The 22,230-nt window shown below is 32.0% G+C and overlaps 1 protein-coding gene across 1 annotated transcript in view; it reads right to left on the bottom strand.

Moving 5' to 3' along the window:
• The window catches only part of LOC129217266 (T-complex protein 1 subunit theta-like), a 47,082-nt gene extending 25,658 nt beyond the window's left edge, over nt 1-21,424 (bottom strand). Inside the window, exons 1-6 of the mRNA XM_054851537.1 lie at nt 21,209-21,424; nt 20,216-20,306; nt 17,063-17,142; nt 15,737-15,868; nt 9,771-9,840; nt 5,517-5,645 (exon numbers count right to left, since the gene is read on the bottom strand). Coding sequence (XP_054707512.1) covers nt 5,517-5,645; nt 9,771-9,840; nt 15,737-15,868; nt 17,063-17,142; nt 20,216-20,306; nt 21,209-21,268 — 562 coding nt within the window. The 5' untranslated portion in view covers nt 21,269-21,424. The remainder of the gene's footprint in view (nt 1-5,516; nt 5,646-9,770; nt 9,841-15,736; nt 15,869-17,062; nt 17,143-20,215; nt 20,307-21,208) is intronic.
• Nucleotides 21,425-22,230: the final 806 nt, after the last annotated feature.

Here is a 22,230-nt window from a genome sequence, read left to right as displayed (position 1 = left end):
ATGTGGTTTCACAGCTTTTGGATACTCTTTAGCCAAGCTCCTTGCCTGTGATGGTTTCTGAAATATTTCTGGACTGAAACCACATGTTTAATGAGAGAATCTGGTGTGATATCCAGTCGAAGAAGATTTAAGTAATGAGCTGAACACCCATAAGTTGTAACAGATGGCATTTTTTCTTCAATAATTTTCTTCATTAATTCCATCTTGAGTTCATTATCAGTTACTCAAGATAATACTTTGCAGTCATATTTCGTTTCAAGCTCTATTATTGCATTGTTTGCTAAATCAGCACAGTAAGTTGCAGCAGCCGGAGCTCTTTGAGAATGGCTTTATTCTGTTATATTAAGTGTAAACTGACAAGTTCCTGAATTTTACAGTTTAATGAAATAAAAAAAATCTGTATTTGTTTAAATATTTGATATATTACACTTTATATTGAATACAAACAAAATAATTATAAACAAACTGAAAAATTTGTTACTTACAACATTACAAGGCTAAAATTTCTAACACATAGCAATTTCAACTATGATACATTTTACTTTACTTTGGAAATGTCAGTCTTGTTATTTGACATATTTTTACATTAATTATTAAATAACTATTATATTAAGTTTTTGCAATGACGAAATGGAGTTATATGTTTTATCTTACTTAATTGCCTGTCATTAAGTAATTACTAGAGCTATTAAAAACATTTTCTAGTTTTTGCCAGTTTCTACCAGTTTCTGCCGGTTTTTACCGGTTATAACCAGTTTCTGCCACTGGCAGGGCAAAAACTAGTATCTGCCGGCAAAAAGCCAACCCTGTTAAGTATTAGATAGTGATATTGACAAAATAATATAGATCTATAAGATTCAGATACTAAAAGACATTGGGGATGAAAAGGACAGTAAAATTGAATCCCAGGCGTGAATTTATCAATAACAAATTTAATGAACTGAGTGTTATGTATCAGCATTGCTGCTCAACCTGGGTCCAATGACAAAGGCCTCCTTGTAAACTTGAGTAAACTTAATGGTTTAAAGTTGTTTTATAGTTTTTTTTAAGTTGTTGTAAAGATAAAGTTGTTATGAATACACCAGGAAAATTAATTTTTTAACACATCATCGCTAAATGCTAATTTTATCTTATTGTCAGAAATGACTCTCAATGGTTAATTAATTTTCCAATATCTCTAAAACTTGTTTCAGCTAAAATTCTAAGACAATTATTTTAATTATAAATCATACCTTTTTTTTACATTAGAACTAGAAATAACAGATTTAAAATAAGAAACTCCCCATTACAATGAACTCCCCCTGAACAATTTCTTTCTGAAGAACAATTTCTTTGAAAGCTTTCTAATATCTAAGGAATAAAATGATGCACCTGGGCATTTGATGCAATATAGTCATATGCCAATCCTATAGCATTACTCAGAGGCATTGATGACATTAGAAACAAATTAGCTGGGGCAGACTGGCCAGGTCGGCCAGTCAGGGATCCCCGACCGGGCCAACTTAAACAATTGACCCTTTTTTGACAAACAAATTTTCCCTTAAAAAATTATTTAAGTTCTTGCCCTTCAAATTCAAGTCGAAATTGCATGTAAAGTAAAACGGGAAAAGTTCTATAGAACTGTGATTGATGCTGTACATCAATAGTCTCCAACCTTTTTTATTTTTACCTCGGCCCACGTCTCATATTAAGAGGGATATTGCGGGTCAGAAAAAATCTATTTTTCTAAATAGAATGGGAAAACAAGGAAAATTAAAGACAGTTACAAACTAAATTTTGCTTCTATTGTTACTGCATGCTTATTTTATTGATACAAACTTTGTATCTTTTTTAGAAAATTACATACTATACATGACTACTAAGCTTCAAATTTTGCAACTATCATTCATAAGACCAAATGAAAATGAACAGTATTCAAATGTTACAGAATATATTTTGCGTTTTACTGCATTGAACACTACACTGGGCCACATAGATCAGCTTTGCGGGCCCCATGTGGTCTGCAGGGCGTAGGTTGGGTACTAATAATATACATGATATTTCAGTCCTAAACCAGCTATCTTTATGCTTCCATTCCATGATAAAATAAATTTAAGGCTATTAAAAAGGCTGATAGCCAAGACGATAACAATAGAAGCACTTGGGATAAGGGAACAACTTTTGAGAGAAATCGAAAATTTGCTCTCTTCTTCATCAGCACAACAGCCTGGTGCAGGCCAAGGCTTTCTCCGTCTGCTTCCTCCAGGCGGTATGACACGTTGCCAGGTTTCTCCACCTGTTCACTCCAAAATTTTTAGGTCCTTCTCAACACTATCCAACCACCTTGTTGCTGGTCTTCCCCTTCTCCCTGAACCCTCAATCTTTGAAAAAGTTAGTTTTTTAACCGGGTTCAGATCTGCATGCCTAAATACGTGCTCCAGCCATCTGATTTTATTGGTTTTAATTACTCTTAAGATGTTGGGTTGTCTGTATTTGTGGTATACTTCAAAGTTATATAAACTTCTCCAAGCATCATTTTCTTTTACTGCTAAAAAATTGACCAAAGGATCTTTCTTTCAAAAATGAGAAGTCTGTTTTCCTCTGTTTTATTAATTGCCCATGTCTCACTACCGTATAAAATGATCAGACTTATGAGGGTTTTGTATAGGTTTATTTTTGTATTAATGGAAAGGAGCTTAGATTTTAATTGGCTCTTTAAGCCAAAGTAGCACCTATATTACAGAATATATTTTGCGTTTCACTACATTGAACACTACAACGGGCCAAATAGATCAGCTTCGCGGGCCCCATGTGGCCTGCAGGGCGTAGGTTGGGTACCAATGATATACATGATATTTCAGTTGTAAACCAGCTATCCTTATGCTTCCATTCCATGATAAAATAAATTTAAGACTATTAAAAAGGCTGATAGCCAAGACGACAACAATAGAAGAACTTGGGATAAGGGAACAACTTTTGAGAGAAATCCAAAATTTGCTCTCTGCAACCACTAAAACTGTTGACTGCCCAGTTAGAATTGGGTAACAAATATGAAAGGACAATATCCTGGATTGCTGGCCCAATTGGAAAACGACAACCGTAACATTTACTATGTACTCAGCAACTCAGCTATTTGTGACAGATTATACTAAATGCTGTAAGTTGCCAAGATATTTTATTGATCTATTGGAAATTATCGCTACGAGTACTTTCATCTCAGAATCGCATACGGGAATGCAAGTCTGGACTATGATCAACTGAAGCTGAAACAGGACACAATTTCGACTTTGAAGGTAGAGTTCCTGAATCTCTCATTACTTCCCTTATACTTTTTTGAAGCCTTGATGTCGAAAAACTTCTTAGGAAAGCCCCAGAATCCTCCCTCTTACGTTACCAAACATAGCGCAGAAGTACGTTTTTAGGCCTTCAATTTTGAAAAATTTCCTAGGGAGAGTACATGTACTTAACTTAAAACTATGAGTACTTTAACCTATACACACTAATAACATTTTACTATACAGCCAAAACTTGCAGTTTTAAATCTTCAATGACAATAAAAGTTCTGGGGACATCCTGACACTTCTACATCCTCAAAAATAGCCTAAATAAGGTTTTTAATCTAAAAAAAGCGCCCATGAACCCTTTAATGCCCTAAAAGATTTGAAATCGATTTAAATTCGAAAAAGATTTTATGATTAAAGATTTGAGAAGCCGAACCTCGCACCCTTTCTGTCTCCTGTCATTTCCAAACGAAGCATGAAGTCACGTTTTTAGAAAGTCAAATTCGAAAAACTTCGAAGACGAGTCTCCTGACTTATCCAGGCTTTCTCCCAAAGTCACCAACGATAGTCTACAAATGAGGGCTTTGATGCAAGAATCAGGTAGGTCCGAATTTTTCATTTTTTAAATTCATTTTTGCGTGTATACAATATAGATGTTTCGATTGGTGCAACAACGGGACACAAATGTAAGATTAAACCTCTATACTTTGTACAGGGTTCATACAGCTGTGGTTAAAAAAAATTCCAACTTTTTCAGCTTTTCGAGGTCGTTTTTTAGAAAATTCCAGGTTACTTGCTTCATTCAAAATTAAGTTTAAATAAAAAAGTTTCAAAATAATTAAAACTGATTAAAGTAGCCCCCCTAATGTGGAAAAACTAAAACTTTTCCCCTAAGATTTAAAAAAAAAAAATCTTGGATTTTTTAAAAAATGTTTCGGGAAACGTTTACTGTAATGAATATCATCTCCACACCTAATTTGTTTTCCAACTTATATTAAATAAATATTTTTTATTTACCGAATAAAATAATCAAACATCAATCAGGCAACTCAGCTAAAGCTTGGGCACTAGTTTACTGCAACGAGGCATTTTTATAAAAACTAATTTTGTGCCTCTGCAATTTTGGAACCAAAATGCTGGATGAGTCAACTCCCCTTATATAGAGGCCTTACGCTGTCAGGAAAAGCTTTCGACATTTTCGAATTGAATTACTCAACGTGAATAGAGAAAAAAATCCAAATTTGTTTGCAATTTTAAAGCATTTTGAAATGACTAAGACAAAAAATATTGGATTGCTTTAAAAAAAGACTAAAAAGACTAAGTAAAATGCATGCTATCTTGTTGCGGATGATCGCAGAAACCTGCTTTCCTGCGCAATGCATACAGTCTACACGTTCGACACTCATGCAAAGTGATCTGTGCATAAATAGCCAGAGAGGGTGCCAAGAGAGTCGGTGAACTTCAAACTCCGCTGGCTTTCCATAGCTGTGGGCATTCGGCAAGTGACGTCATTTATCGAAACCCAGCGGAAGGGAAGCGTCGGAGATAGTGTGATTTATTGCCAAGAATGGATGTCCGCTAATATCAAAGCTCAAAGGTGTGTGAGTATTTGGACAGCTCTCGCTCAAGGAATAATTTTCATAACTTGGTGATCAGTGCGTGGAATAGAACATTTTATCTTTTCAGTCACCCCCCCCCCCCCCCCGCCATGAAAATATTAATGCTAATCTGCATCAATCTCACCAATGATAAAATTGACGGGGGAAAAAGTTGAAATCCGCATTTCCACGGAAAAGTAGCGCGTCTGAGTCTTAAAAATGCTTTTAGCTTTATATTTTTTTCAAAAACTTGCAATAACACCCGGGTGTCCCGCCCCAGACAGGTGACACCCAGGGCCGACCCCCTCCCATAGTGACGCACGCCATTGTATAATAATAGCGCAAATTTATTGAAAAGTAATTTTGAATTTATTTATTATCCCTGTTTAAGAATGAATTCTCATTTATTTTGTACAAAAATAACATAAAAAAATGTTTTCAAAAAAAAAAAAAAAAAAAAAAAGGGGGGGGGAGCACTTGTAATTGAATTATTTTTATAAACCAAACGATAAAACTACATTGAGCTTCATGAGGGTTTTGTTTTAAAAATATTTCTAAAAAAATTTAGTCCTCATTCCCTCCTCTCTTCAAACAACATGTTAAAAACATATCCTATTCAATCAATTGGAAAAAGTTCTGAATATTACAATTTACTTACCACAAGCCTTTGCTATTAAATGAGCCAAAAAATTTTCATTCCCATAAGCTTTGCTCATCAAAGCAGATTGAATTCCTTTCACAACTTCTTCTTCATTAGAGGTGTTCTTTACTTCACTGCACATTAAATCTATAAAGTAATATTAATCTTGATACAGAACAAAAACACACAACATTACATATTTTGAACTGTATAATGATGTAAATTAAGGAAATTTAAAGAGAAATTGCAAGAGATATGCTTATTGTAAAGGTCAAAAGGCAAGGAATTAAACACCATGTTGTACAGATACAATTTGGTAAGATTGCTACATCTTTTAACGATAACTGATGTCTTAAAGTGAGTATTTAGTTTTAAGAAATCCAAATTAGAAATAAAACATTTCACTTTGCATGTTGATGATGCATTTTCATGCAACATATATTAACTGAATTATTAAATGCATTAAAACATATTCAAATACAAGAAATTGGGGAAGAAAAAGCATATGAAAAAAAAAAAAAAAACATCTATGCAGAAAAAATTAAAATTTAAACAACAAGCAGAACCATGCTGGAAAAGATAGAAAAACTGAATGTGCTTTGAAACTGGTTTACGAATGTCATGGAAAACAGTCATATTTTACTTCACCTATTACTATGTGATTAAAAATTGCATAATTTAGCTTTAAATTTTTATAATTCAGATATTTCCCTTCTGTTAATTTAATAATTTATAATTTAAAACTGCGTTTAGTTGAGTCATTGTGATTTTAATTTGAGGTTGCCAAAATAAATGCACCTTAATTGAGAAAAAAAAACAACAAAAACATTATTTTGCGTCTCCTTGATTCTTTTTGGTTATTGTTATCAGTCAGTTGCTGTTATTAAATTGTATTTGTCCCAAAGTGATCACATTAAGCGGCGCCTACTGTACTAAATTTCAACCTTTTATGGCACACCGATTTCAAGTTATGCCATGGATGTAAGAATAGCAGGATGGAGTACAGGGGGAATTTCTGGAAGCGATAATTGTAACCGGCCGCCATCTTGCGTGTATCGGGAAACTGTGTCTGCAATGTTTAAGATACGGAAAGTGTCCAACTTTTTGTCGAATTTCAAACAGATTTCGACTTTGTGGTGTCTTGTGTAGCCTTCAACTGCACTAATGATGCATGTAGGAAAGAGATCCCTAGCTAATTCTGCATAAATGAATAATTAATTTCTTCCATAATATATGATTCAATAACAGATAATGATGGTAACATATTGTGTCATAAATAATCCTGCATTTATTTTACTTACAAATACAATCCCGAGTTGCTTAAAATATCATTACAAATCAAAATTTGTTGATGCGATTTGCTGCTACTCTTCGGTAACTTATAAACAATTCTATCAATAAAATTTTGAAATGAAATTCGAAACATTGTCGGATGCTTTCATTTTTTGTTATTAAGTGCAAATTAGACTGATTACAAACACTAATCTTAAATAGGTTGTTTTTAATCATTATTTCATCTGGCATAAAAATTAGAAATTAAAATGCTACAAAATAAAAAACACAAGTGCTTTTATTAAAAAAAAAATGCATGCAGGTACTACATCCATGATTTTAAGTAAAAAAAAAAAAAAAACAGCAGTAAATGTAAACTAATAATAAATTAATGTTTTATATTTATTACTAATTAACATTATTGATTTTTTCTGGTTATTGTGTCAGATTTGTTTATAATAGTAAAACTAATGTAATGTGTCAGAAAATATAATGAACATTGAAAAGCAACAAAATTTTCATTCAAGATCTGAGCTTTTTTTCAAACATTAAAACTAAATTAGATGTGACAAAATTAATGAGTAAGAAATTTAATTAATATTGTGATGTGGTACAATTATACTGATACTTTCATACATTGAATTGAAAAAATGTTTCTTTGGGAATTTTTAAATTTGTTTACCATTTGGTTGCCAAACATTGAAGTACCCTGCCAAACCAAATATTCGGTTTGTCTGCCAATATGCATTATACCAAATACCAACCAAGTATTCTGTGTATTTCTTTTAAAAATAAAGAATGAATCATCAAAATTCAAAGAACTGGATGGATAGGTTTTTAAGAAGATGTTTAAAATTTTATGCTGTTCAACATTCATTTATATGGGATTTTTTTTCTTTTAAACTATCTAAATTTTGTTAGTTTTATTTTAACTTTATCCTAATTCTGACAACTTTACCAAAATTGGTTTTTCATTTATATTATTCCTTTATTTATCTTTGTTGATTTATAGCTACTTTTTTTCATTGTGCTGTATTTTAATTTTATAATCTGGACATAGGCTGCAAAGCTTTGATAATTCTGTATTCTTATCTATGGGAGAGTCATTGTGTTTTATTAATAAAAATAGTATTTTAAAATCAGTTGATAATTCATCTGCAATTAAATTAATTTTAATTAACTAAAGACATTAATTATGCAATTACTTTATTCCTTGGAAATTTAAAGCTTTAAATATAATTGTGCTGTGCATTATTTTTTTATTTCTTAGGTAGGCAAAAAATACTTTCATTATCAATTTGAGCGAGAAAAGTAAAACACGCGAAATTTTCGCTTGAGTAATAAGAGTCTTTTCCCTCTTTCGCACCAACATGGCTGCCGTCTTTCAGTTACTTCAAACACGACTATGGGAGTAGATACGGAATGTTCCCTCCTGTACTCCTACCTCCATGAGTTTTGCAAAATACATAAAGACCTGATAATCACCATATGAATACTAAAAATAGACATTTTTGTTCTTTGTACATTCATAGGTACCTATGCATGTGGGAGTAGGAGGGAAAAACTGCACAGCATTTATTTGAGGGTAACATGAAAAATTTGGGTTAATTTTTTTGTGATTTTTTTTTTTGCAAATACCATACTTCCTGTTCTTTGTACAAGGAAATAGAAAAGAGCATATGACTGAGGGGGGGGGGGGGGACAGATGAAGCAATACTGAATACTTAACTAAGTGGAAAAGAAAACTGCAAGCTACTAGTAGAAATCTGCCTCAGATTAGTGTGCTTATTCAACTGTCAGTGAAAAATAAAATTTATTGGACTAATAAGAGCTAAAAAACCCTGACATAATTGAAAGTAGTGAATGCATGTTTCTATTGTGAATGTAAAATGACATTAAGTGTCAAACTTCTGAACTCCACAAACATTTTGAAAAAATTAATATGAGCCTTGTTTATGACAATACTAAGTTTCTACCAAGGTACTGAATGCTGTTTTGCTTGAGGCTAGGATAATTATCATCAGATTTTATTTATTTTGTCATTTCATTTTTTGAACTTTTATACATTTGTTATTGATTAAACCATTTTTTCCATTTTCTTGGAAAACAGTAGAAGGGGAACAGCATGTCAATATGTCAAAAAGTAACACTAATTATTGCATACCTGCCAACCTCCGAGAAAAAAAATACGGAAGATTTTTTTATTTTTATCCACAAGATTTTAAGGCAAAATAAAATCAAACAGAACCCCTATCCTCTTTTTATTTAACAATATATTAGTTATGAATTTCATATCAATTGAACTTACTTTCGTTTAGTAAATATTACTTTTATTGCTTTCTTTAAAAGTTTGGAAATAACATTTGGTACTCATTTTAAAAAAAGAACAAAGCAAAAACAGCTCGAACTGAGAGAACGAGAAGATAATCAACGCCGAAATTGAGCCCCTAGTTGCCAGGCGCAACGCTTGCTTTGATTGGATCCCGATGAAGTCATGCGCTGTATCACTCCGTGACATCATAATCTTGCCTCACTTCTTCTGCCATTCTCCTACGGCAACCTTTCCTTGGCTACTTGGCCTAAAACGTTCCACAAAAGAATCGTTAGCGCCAAAATTGGCGAGATAATTTTTTCCCTACAAAACGTGAAAAATCCGGAAGATTTTGCTCATAACCGGAAAAGGAAATAAAAATCCGTAAAACTTCCAGGAAATCCGGAAGGCTGGGCAGGTATGTTATTGTTTACAGTTTGTCCAAATAAAAATGAACTAGATACTGCTCAAAAGGCTTCTCACATAAAGAGATTCAAATTTGATATTTTTGAAAAGGGGGCAGAAGTCATTTAAGATTTCTAGATTGATATACAAAAAATCAAAACTTTAAGGAAATTCCGCATGAAATCAAGGAATTTTGAGCATTTTAATGAAAGCAAAGTGAAATAGCTCAGTAAATAAAATTATGTTAAATAAAGAAGTCACACTTTATATCTATCTATACATACTTGGTAAAATGTCAAGTGTTCTTTCCAAAGCTAGTTCATATCCTTGAATAATTTCAGAAGGTGCCAATCCCTGTTGAGAAAAATTTGGAAATATTTTAAGCTCCAACAATTTATAATATATTCAATATTGCATTTAGAAAAAAAAAAAAAAACCCACATACAAAAAGTCACCAAAAACTAAATAAAAATTATTTCAATTAATTGATTAATGACAACATTTAAGAAATTGACTGCTGCTCATTTCATAAAAGCAACTACAGTTATTTGCACACTAGAGGTGCAGATTAGCGGTCGCCACTCGCCAATTGGCGACCAAAAATTTTCAATGGCTACCAAAGATTTCAGCGCCGATCGCCACCGGGTGACCAAAGGGGAAAAAAATCCCCCCAAGTTGAAGTTATCGATTGCACTGTGCTTTCGGATCCAGTTTTTCATGCTGTGGTAGTCACTCGTCTAGACGCGAGGTCACTTACTGACCTTCAAGAAAAGTTGAAATGTTGCCCCTCTCCTCGCTGATTCGTTGACCACTTCCCGTTTGCTACACCTACACTGCGTTCGGGGCTTAGAGCATTGTTCGGGAAGGGGGGGGGGGTGAAAACTTAAACCTCCCCGCGGTCCAGCAGACATGATCCCTTAACCCAATCAAGGTCAACACCGCAGCATCTGCAGTGCCTGAGGAGGGGAAACGTAAATACGGCGGCGTAGCTAATTCTGATAACTTTTTAAAAGGTTGAAAATGACGAGTAGAGGTAGCTCAAAGAGAATAAAATTGGATACATCTTCCAAGACTTTATTTCAGTTCTTCAAAACGAAGACAACCAGCATCAAGTCAGTTCATTTTTCATTATTATAGAATTTTTTATTTTTATTTTTTGGAAAGATTACTGTAACGTGTGTAACAAACTAAACATGGCACCAAATACATTATTTTTCTGCTGTATAATACGCTATCGATTTAAAAATCAATTTTTAGAAGTACCAAATTACTTTAAAGTGGCCGACTTACACCGGGTGTCATGAAACTTTTCACGACTTGCTTCGCGAAAATCTGCTTCCCTTGTTCCTTTTACATCTTTTGCAAATATTTTAATATAATATAATTTTTTTTCAATCTGAAAATATTTTGACAGATGCAGCGTTAAATTAGCTTATTTAATGTTTAATTGTCATGACTTTTTATTTAGGAAACCATATTAAATTTGAAATCGTACTTCGTGCGAAAAATTGCACTTCGTGATTTAGATTTCAAACCTTTTACATCTTGTAAATATTAAAAATATTTTTAAAAATCGGAAGTTATTTTGCGCAGGCTAAATTTAATTAGCTTATTTCGTGTTTGATTTTAATGAATGGATTTATTTTTGGATCCATGCTTCCTTTGTAATCGTACTTCGCGGGGAACTGCACCTCGTGGTTGAGTTTTCAATAGCTTTGCATCTTAAAGTCAAACCAAACAACGTAAGTAGAAGCACAAATTTGTAAATACTTCTACTTACGTTGTTTGGTTTGACTTTACTATTCAGCACAAAGGTATTTATTTATCAGCTTTGCATCTTGTTCATTTCTTAATATTTTTGACAAATGAAATTTATTTTGACGTATACTACCTTAGATTAGCTTGGTCTATGTTCCATTTTAATAAAAGAATTAATTTTTGAAGCCACGCTTCCTTTGTAATCGTACTTTGCGGGGAATTGCTCTACGTGGTTGAGTTTTCAATCCCTTTGGATCTTGTACAGATTTTAATATTTTTGATAATCGGAAGTTATTTTGGCACAGGCTGCCTTAAATTAGCTTATTTTTATGTTTATTTTAAAGACTTGATTTATTTTTGGAATTGTGCTTTCTTTGTAATCGTACTTCGCGTATAACTATAACCACGTGGTTGAGTTTTAAATCCTTTTGCATCTTATTCATATCGTAATATTTTTGACAGACGAAAGTTATTTAGACAAATGCAACCTTATATTAGTTGTTTTATGTTATATTTTTATAAAAGAATTTATTTTTGAAGCCATGCTTCCTTTGTAACCGCACTTCGCGGGGAGCTGCACCTCGTGGTTGAATTTTTGCATCTTGTACAATTGTCTTCATATTTTTGATAAGCAAAAGTTATTTTGATGTGTGCTACCTTAGATTAGCTTGTTTCATGTTCCATTTTAATAAAAGAATTTATTTTTGGAGCCATGCTAACTTTGGAATCGCACTTTGAGGATAATTGCATCTTGTGCTTTAGATTTCCTTTTGCATCTTGTACCAACATATTTTAATTTTTTTGGCAGTCGGAAGTTGTCAGCTTATTTTAAGTTTTATTTTAATAATAAATAATAAATGCAATTATTTTCGGGAAACGTGCCGACATTGCACACCAGTTTTGCTAATCTTTTTGCATTTTTGAATACTTCAGAAGTTTTGATAATTGAAAGTTATATTTTAATAACTAAAAAGTAATAAATCCTGTTCATATATTTATTTTTACAGGCTTTATTTTAATCAATTTAATTTATCCTAAAATATTAAATCTAAACATATTTTTTTTTTTTGCTGTTGAATTTGAAATGTATTATTTCTATAAACGATACTAAATGTCGTATGTTGATAGGCAGATTGATAGAGTAGTGGATAGCTACTTTATTATTAGTTCAATTCTAATTCAGACTTTTAAAATAACCATTTGTTCGCAAACTACAAATATTTTTCTAGTTTGTTTTTATTATGTGGTTTTGAATTTTAAAATTTGGTCCTACAAATTTAAATTTGCAAATATGTTGGCAAGGGGGATTCTATGAAAAGTGAAACCAGTAGGTCAAACAAATATTCGATTTTTAACTTAATGTGTTCCTCCATCCTATTTCAATCCAAATCTTTCTCAGATTTCTTCAATGAGAGAAGGAAAATACTTACCAATCTTCACTGGTACTGATTTTTATTGTGCTAAGATTTTTAATACATAGATATATAAAATATATGTACAGTGAAGCAGAGTTTATACGTTTTTGAAGGGACTGTATGAAAAAAGTGTAATAAGGGGAAAAACGTACAATAGGTATGCATTAAAATGTATTGGATTCTGCAGGGACCAATTCAAAAAACGTACCAAAGAGAAATGTATAAACGGTGCTTTTCTGTATATAATATATATATATATATATATGTGTGGGTGTATGTTTGGCTACCAAAAATTTGAAGTGGCTACCAAAGTTTTTGGTGTTGGTAGCCACTGGCTACCAAAGAAAAATACCAGTCTACACCTCTATTGCACACATTCCTGTCAGAAAAGTACAATGAAAAACTGCCAGGAAGCAATCAATGTGATACCATAACTTTTGAAGAATGAACAATAAAAGCAGGAGATTTTAAGCAATAATCTAAGATTTTTTTAAAGGGGGGGGGGGGAGATAGGCAGGTTTATTAGTTATGTGCTTTATTTAAAAAATTTTAATCAACAAAAATTAAAAATACATTTTATTATCTCACATCTAAATTACTCTTTAATAATTATGAATTTTTCAATATATTTTACATAAAGAGTGATAATGAAAATGCAGTTGTAACACTGTTTTTGTGATTAATTTTTGAGCCCTTTTAAAAATTTTGCTAATGTATTCCAAAATACAACACTGGAAAATACTGTGCTATTTATGTAAGTATTCAAGAACCAGATATTTATGACAATGCTGGACATAGTAATAATCTAGCCATATCAAGGAAGAGAAAAAGAGATATTCCTATAAATGCGAAACACTGTGCAAGTACAATATACGAGGGCGGTTCAATAAGCACCCGTGTTAGACATAAAGACACAATTTTTCAACATAGTTTCCTTTTAGACCAATGCACTTCACTTAACATTCCTGCCATTTTTTTTTAACCCCTACAAAAAAATAGGATTTGCTGAACTCTCCAAAATACACCTCTGTCTCGGCAATGACTTCTTCGTTTGGGCTAAATTTTCTCCCCGCGAGCCATTTCTTTATGTTCAGGAACAAGAAAAAGTCGCAGGGAGTCAGATCGGGTGAATACTGGGTGTGTGCAGCAGCAATTCATGCAGTTTGGCGGCAACAACTTTGGATGAATGTGCTGGTAGGTTATTCTCTGGAAAATGTAACTTTTGAACACTAATATTTTTTAATTTCAAAACCTTTTTTTTTTTTTCACTCTTACATGAAAGTGTTACCTACTAGAAGTAACCAAACAATGGCCCAGTTAAGTTCTAATTATTTTCCTTCTAAATAAAAATAAAAAAATGCCTTGGAAATAAAAAAAAAAGAAAAAACTTTTAATGTTTAGAAATCAAGGCCAACTTGATATCAAAGTAGTAATTTTGTTAATTGTGCAAACAATCTGCTATTTTAATGATTAGTGGGAATCTAATATTAAGCTCTTAATTAAAGTACGGCTTATTTAGTCGTTATCATTTAAGTTCAAATGTGTGTTAAAAAATAGTATTTAGTAAATTTGGGAATATACTGGCAATTTATAATTTTGGTAGAATGCCTAAGATTGATGTAATCAGGGTTCGTACTCAATTTCAGAAATAAAATGAAGGAGTTTTGAAAGAGTAAAATGAGATTTTGAACGAGAATTAATGGGCTGTCCTTAAATGATGTCGCACTTTTTTTTCAACATATTTGACCCCCTTTCCCTTTGTCACACTTCACCTAACTCCTCCTCTTGTCATATGTCATATTTTTTACAAACACATCGTTATAATAATTGTGTGATGTCACTTTTGTCACTCTCTCTCTCTTATTCTTGTCACAATTTTATGAACCCGTCTCCTCCTCAAGGCATATCACTTGTGGATGATCTATTTTACAACACCATAACTCTGATCTACTAAACAATCTTTTTTTTTAACACAATCACTTAATATAGTACATCTACTTATGTACTTTTAAATATTTTAATAATAATTAGACAAACTGACTTTTGTTGCTGAGAGTGTGGTGGAGGGAAAAGCAATAACCATACACTTGAAAAAATAGCCAAGCACCATTTAAGCATGTTTTATTTCACTTATGAAATGTTTTAGTCATCAAAAAATATTTTCACCTTCAACTTTTATGATTTCTACTAGCTGCGTTGCCCAGCTTTACAGTCTACCTTGAAAATAAAAGTTATGTCAAGTGACGCGTGTTCAACATCCAGGCTTGAACAAAAACTTAAATTAAAATTTTGTGGTAGATTGCGGAAAAATAAGCAAAAAGGAAACATTTTAAATTCCCCGATTTCAGGAAAAGTCTCAAAACAAAAGTAAAAATTTTATTTGTTCATATTAGAGAAAAAAATGGCAACAGATCTTTTTTCTCGATGATTTTCTTCATGATACAAATTTTAATAAAAGCATTGGTAACAGAAAGTTGAGATAAAGAACTGAATAATAATTTGAATGGAGGAAAGCCTTCGAAAAATGGGGATTTATGTCAAAATTTAAGGATTCTAATTCTTCTTTGCTGGTGCTACAGCCTGTTGAAGTCTTTCCCACCTACCCCTATTCCCTGCAATGGCCCTCCATCGGCTCACTCCTACTACTTTTTAGTCCTTTTCTATCCCATCCAGTCTTCTCACAGGGATCTCCCCCTTCAGCGTTTTCCTTCAATGTTGGAGAAGGTGACTCTTTTTGTGGGGAATACATCTGCATATCGAAATATGTAGCCCAGCCGCCTAATGCCAGATGCCTTTACAACCTTTAAGATGTTAGGTTCACCATACTTTTTGTAAATTGTATTTTAATTAATAGTTTTTAATTAATATCTCTGCTAATTTATTATCAGATGATTTTGTTAAATAGCCAAACATTAAGGCGGGCAAATTATGAATCTATGAATACCTGGGTTGATGGTCAGTTCACCGGCATTTGGGAGAAGTAACTTGGCCATAGATACATACATACGTTCAGTTTTTCATTATGTAAGATAGATGCACAAAAATTTCTAGTTCAGTGATCAAGAATGAAAACTTACCATTTTGAGTAATTCCTCAGCATTTTTCAAAAGAGCTCCTGCAAAAATAATGACGAAGCTTGTTCCATCTCCAATTTCCCGTTCTTGCATGTCGGATGCAAAGACAACTAATTTCGCAGCAGGATGTTGAATCTAAAATAAAAAGCACTTAGATAAGATTCATATGTGAAAAAAAAGCTGTTTTTAGTAGAAAGTCAACTATTTTATTGATTCATAATGCCCAAAAGTGGCATAATTTCCCCAAGTATGTACTAGAGGTCGATGTAGACGTAAATTGGGTCCATTTTGTGGCCTCTTCACAAAATTCTATGTTGTAAAAGCGGACACTTCACGAAACTTCATACTTTAAAATTAGACTTCTTGATAACCTTTTATTTGTAAAAACAGTTCTCTCCTAATTTTGAAGCTCAATCAATTCTGCATCATCATCGTCTGCAAACAGAACATCAGTAAAAAATCTACAGCTTCCAAGTCAGTCCAAATGAAGTCTTTTAGACCAAAGGGCTTTAGCTTAGATTTGAGATACAGCTGGCTCTCTGTTTAACGACGCTCTATTTAATGACTGTCTCTATTTAATGACGGCTTTTCACGGTCCCAGATGGTCCGTTTTAGTTTTAAAAGCATTCTATTTAAGGATGATTTCTATTTAAGGACGATTTTTTGTGGAACCTTGAAAGTCGTTAAACAGGGAGCCAACTGTATAAGATGTAACTTGCTGTATAAGATGTAACAGGATTTTTCTAAAAAAATACATGTATAATAAAAGAGAAAAGCCCCCCCCCCCCCCCCACAAAATGCAAACCTAAAAATAAAAACCTGGACCCACCCCTGGTACTGATACTATTAACCCTATTTTCGGTTGAATAACGACTCATTTTTTCTTCAACAAAACTGGCGACATTTTTTCGCTTTGTTGAGCAACTGTAATTTTAATTTGGGGGGAAGGAAAATGGGTGTAAACTTGTTTGGCAACTTTATATAATCTATTCATTTAAATAAACATATTTTTGTTAATCTTGCCTCATATTTCTCTCCAACTTGACACTCCATGACCTCATAGTTGGCTAAATTAAGTTTAATTAATTATGTTACTTTAAATTCAAACTTAAACTTCTCATTTCGCCAACAAAGTTAACCATATAACAGTTTCCTCCGCTAGCCACGCCCCAATACAAGATTCCTTCAAAGCAAATATAATAGAATAATCTATAGGCATATTTAAAGCTGATATAAGGATTTACAAATGATAATTTGTTGATTTCAAGATGTAACTTGTTTTTTTATCTTAAAAAATAAATAAATAAGGAAAGAAAGCAAAAATGTTACCTCAAGTTCATGAAGGATCACAGCTGCATCACTTGTCACAAACATCTTTTCCAGATGATTAATGATCAATTTGTTCATTCCTTGAAAACATGAAATTTATTACAGTATTTGACAGTACAAACAAAAATGCAATAACTAGGAAATTTTAATTCAACTTACATCTTAAGTTTTACTTCAACTTTGTTGATTATTTTTTTACAATTATGGATTTTTCATACGCATTAATAACTTGATTATTAATTTTTTTAAAACTGACAAGGTGCAAGACAAAGTTTACAAGTAAAAGATAAGGGCTAAAATTAAAAGCAAGTTGTTGGGGTTCCTGCTGTAATTTTTATCCCCTTTCTTGAAAATAGTTTGGGTAGGAGACATCAGTAGCAGAAAATTCATCAAAACTCTGAAATGAACAATTTATTTTCACATTAATTGTATTTTTCTTTCTATTTGATCAAAAGCTGTCGACTATGTCAATTTTTTTTTCTATTCTTAAGAGGCACTTGAATTTTCATTTTCAGGGTCAGGAATTTTCCACTTTTAACAAAAACTATTTTTAAGTAATTTTATAAGACGTCATGAAATATTTTAAGGACCATATTAAAAAAAAGGGGGGGAAACAAACAAAACAATATGAAAAATATATTTGAATACTTTGTTAATAAAAATCTTAATGTAAAAGCAGACGATTTTTCCCATGGATTTATAATTTTAAAAATGCCTATTTTCTTCTGCCACAGGTGCGGGTGTAACACTATAATAATTAATAATGACAGTAAAAAGCACTCTTTAAAATAAATCAATTCAGGACAGTCATCTTTTGAGTTATCTATTGTTGTCCTCGGACCTCCGGTTTAGAGATTCAGGGGAAATTTTTTTTAGTTTCAGCATGGTGATTAAATAGAACACCATAATACTTGACAAACAATCTAAATTCAATTTGGGTACCTTCCTTTGCTGATTTTCCCAAAATAGGTTTTTGTTGAATTTTGATCTCCAGTTCTTCTCATTAATAGTTAAAATCTTTGATTTTAACAAAGTAAATTGCTAAAGCTACAGCCTGCCACACTTTCTCTACTTCTTGTAAGTTCAAACTGCAGGAGTGAGAATTGCAAAATCTTCCAAACAGAAAGGCAGTGTGTCTCAAATTCGAAAATTGAATTTCAGAATGCATAAAAAATTAGGATTTGTACTTCAAAATGTTGTGATAGCAAAAATGCATGCATTTTATGCATAATGTATAAAAGTAGATAGAATTGAAACACCTATCTCAAAATATGAACCACGCCCAAGTTATTGACACACAATTGCAATTTTGATAAGAAAAAAAGGTCAATTCTGAAAAAACTTATTTAATTTATGCATGAAACATGTAAAACTTACAGTAAACAGGGGTCTGGTCAGAGGATATTTGGGTCAGTTAACGGGCCCTTCACAAAAATCCGATCAACCAAAACGGACCTTTCACAAAATCCCGATCAAACAAAACGGACCTTTCACAAAATCCCGATCAAACAAAACGAACCCTTCACAAAATTCTGATAAACAAGATCGGATCTTTCACAAATTGTTTATTGAAAGAGCAAATCTGAAAGCAAAGTAACGCATATTTCTGTGTATAAACCGCATATTTCTGTGTATAAACCGATAATTTTTGGATTTTTTTAAAAGTCAAATTAGAGGGATCAGCTTAAACAAAATCGGCTAATTTTGAAAAAAAAAAAAAATGAAAATCAGCACTCTTGCAATGCACCTGCAAGCGATAAATAATTGCTACTGCAAAATAAATATAATGGTTGTTTGTTTTATCACACCTAATTAGCAGCGGTGTTGCAGTAAACTTTTCTGAAAAGGCATTGGTAAGCACTTTTCTCTGTTCATGATTTAATAAACAATAATAATATAAATCTGCGAAATGAACTTAGCAAAGTGATAGTAAGGGTGGGGAAAAAATATGATCGCTTCAGATAGGGTTACCAACTTTAAAATTATCACCACTTAGCGTCTGGCGTTGAACCTTTTTAATGACTTGATTAGAAAATATTCTCATCATTTTACCTGCTTGTCAATATTTGCGTTTTTACGGTGCGGTGTGGTGCGATGTTTAATTGTTATTTTCGGAGAAAATTATATGGGTTTTGATTTTTCGATACTAACAAGGATGATTAACTTTAAACAAACTCTTTTAATTACCGTTTTTTTCTTTAGATGTCTACATTTTGAAAAATGCAATCTTTTAACATCCGATATGAGAATCATATTTTGTTCTTTTTTCAAGCTAATTTCGCTTTATTAGGATGCAAATAAATGAAAAGTCTCTTTATTTCTGTTAGAACTCTCATTTCAAGTTTTTAAAGCAAGATTCCATTTTCTGTTATGAGTCAAAAATTAAAATGCTGAATAGATAGTTTATTTTATTTTTTTTGCGTCAACTGTGTCAACAGATATTAATGAAATGTTTATCATAGGACTCTAAAAAGCAATTTTAAAATAATTTTATCAAAAATATTTTTTTTACAAGCCGTTTTTATACTTTTGATGCCTTCACTTTGAGAATTGCGATCTCTTTGCATCCGCTATGGGAATCCGATTTTTCGAATTTTTGATGATATTTACGCTTTGTTAAGAGGTAAACAATTAAAACATCTTTTTATTTTTGTTAAAATCTCAGAATTTATAAGTTTTAAATGAAATTCTGTGTCTTGGGTCAAAAAGTTAAATGCTGAACCCCCTATTCTGAATTTTATTTTATTTATTTTTTTGTTACAATTATTTTAAATACTGTACAGAAATATTTCTAGTATAATATATTTCTGTACAGTATTTAAAGTAATTCTAACAAAAAAATGGTAGACAAATATACTTGAGAGAGCGATGCTACCCCCCCCCCCCCCCCGCCAAATATCAGAAAAACTCCAAAATGATTTTCTCGACATAGAAGAGGAAAACACTCAACTTTAAGTTTAATTGATGCAGTTTGTGCTATCTATAAATTCCAAAATTTCGTTTAAACAATTTTTTTTTTTTTTTGCGAAAGTTTTTGATTTTTCACAAAACTAATTCATTTTTCACAAAATTATTTGATTTTTCACAAAAAACGGACCCTATGAAAAATCCTGGACAGACCCCTGGTAAAAGACATACAGAAACTATTCTTACCATATGGACCGTAGGTTGTTCGTAATGTATCTGCTAACTGGACACAAGCTTCTATATTTCTGCAAATAGCTTCCTCTAATCCAGAAAAATGCTACAAAAAGTAAACAATAAATGTAGACTTCTATAAGGATTTAAAAAAATAAATGAAAATAAAGAAATGTTGAGGTCAAAATAGAGACAGGAAGGGTCTTATTGCCCCCCCCCCCCCCACTTTCTGGTAGTGGAGCTGCATAACTGCATTTTCCGACTCATCCGACCATAAATAGCTGAAAGTTTTTTTTTTTTCTTGGGAAGAGGGGGCATCTAAAAATCACTATCTTTGTCTAAGCTTGCCCCTCCCTAACAGGAATCCTGGCTATACCCATGCCCTTATGAACATGTAGCTACATTTCCATCAATGAATAAAATTTGAACATAGAAACTTGAAAATTTCCTCTTATAACCCAGATTAAGTTTTAAATTTGATGCAGGGACATTTAGATCTTTTTAGAAGCTATAAAAATTAGCTCCTACAGATTTCTGTTAGAAGAACGAAGTAATCAAAAAAGAAAAAAAATGAGGTTTCTAAGAACTAGAAATCTATCTGAGTTATTTTTCAACTCAAATTCCTCATTGGATATCCGAGTAACCTCAAATTTACTAATAATGCTATATTATTTCAAAATTTAGTAACAGCGTTAAATGATTTCAAAAACATGTATATTTCGATATGCGACGTCTCATATTTTTTTACTTCTCACTTAATGTCTTTTTTTTTTGGTGACACACTAAACTGCTGAAAGGAAAATGATTAAAAAGAAATCGAACAATTATTCCTCGTACATGAATGTATCCTGATTACAGAAACATCCGATCACAGTATACTTAACATTTTTAAGTTAAATTTTTCCAAATGTTGAATATGAATAGTTTATTGAATGTTTTGTATATAAATACATTGTACGTCGTTTATTAAAGATATCACTTATGTACAACAATAGATGTCATGCAAACCTTTGTGCCTTCTTTAAACATCTGCGATATACCGGGTGCCCTTGGGACATGTAAAGCCATATTTATTCGAAAATATTTTCAAAAACGATGAATAAGTTTCAAAAGGGAAGATCTCACACAGAATGTGATGTAAAAAAATCAAAATTATTTTTTTAAATGACTATCTATAAATGGTAATTTTGTCCGGCCTTAAAAACACGCCGAAAATCGAGAACAGTGAAATTTGACAGATACAGTTAAAGAGAAGAACTTGAAAAACAAATAAATAAAAACAAAAGTAAGTTTTTAAAATTTGTAGAGCATAGTATTAGGGATTTCGATGCAACTGCGAGTCTTTTATGGTAAAATGATTCCATTCCTTTTTCAGAAAATAATTTTCCGAAAAAAATAATGATTTTTGGTATAAAACATTTTCAATGTTTTTTAACATTAGTAATGGCAACCTTACTAATGGTTTCGAAATGGATATGCGGAATTTTTTGAAATTGTTTTGTCGTGAACTTAAAAACTTATTGCGAGTAAAAAAGTGTTAAAATGTGTTACGGAAATTTTACTTTGTGTGAGTTGTTAGAATTTGCGCTGCAAGTTCCTGAAGTTGGCGCTGTAAACTTTAAAATGCTGTACGTAATTTTAAAAACTATAATTGAGTATCAGGGCCTAAAAAATATCAAGCCTGATTTTAAATTAGAAGCTCAAGTTTCTGCAAAGATCTTGTCAGTAAATAAGGTTGCAGAACGAAGTCCTTCTGAAGAAAAAGACGGTAATAGTTCTAGATTAGTTTTGGACCATCATTTTAAATGATCCATCATTTATTATGAATATAGTTTAAAACTGCATAAACTAGATTTTTTTCTTTGAATAGATTCAGAAGAAGATAAAGTTGTACTAAAGGCGAATACAATATCAGAAGCAGAATTTCCATCTGTTAAAAAATCTGAAAAATCTGTTGAAGCAAAGCTTGAAAATACAATTGTGGATGAAAAAATCAGATCAAACTTGACAGAAATTGATGAAAAATGTAA

This window comes from Uloborus diversus, chromosome 2 (genome assembly GCF_026930045.1).
Source record: "Uloborus diversus isolate 005 chromosome 2, Udiv.v.3.1, whole genome shotgun sequence".
NCBI lineage: Eukaryota > Metazoa > Arthropoda > Arachnida > Araneae > Uloboridae > Uloborus > Uloborus diversus.
This window is presented reverse-complemented; position numbering and strand designations above follow the sequence as displayed.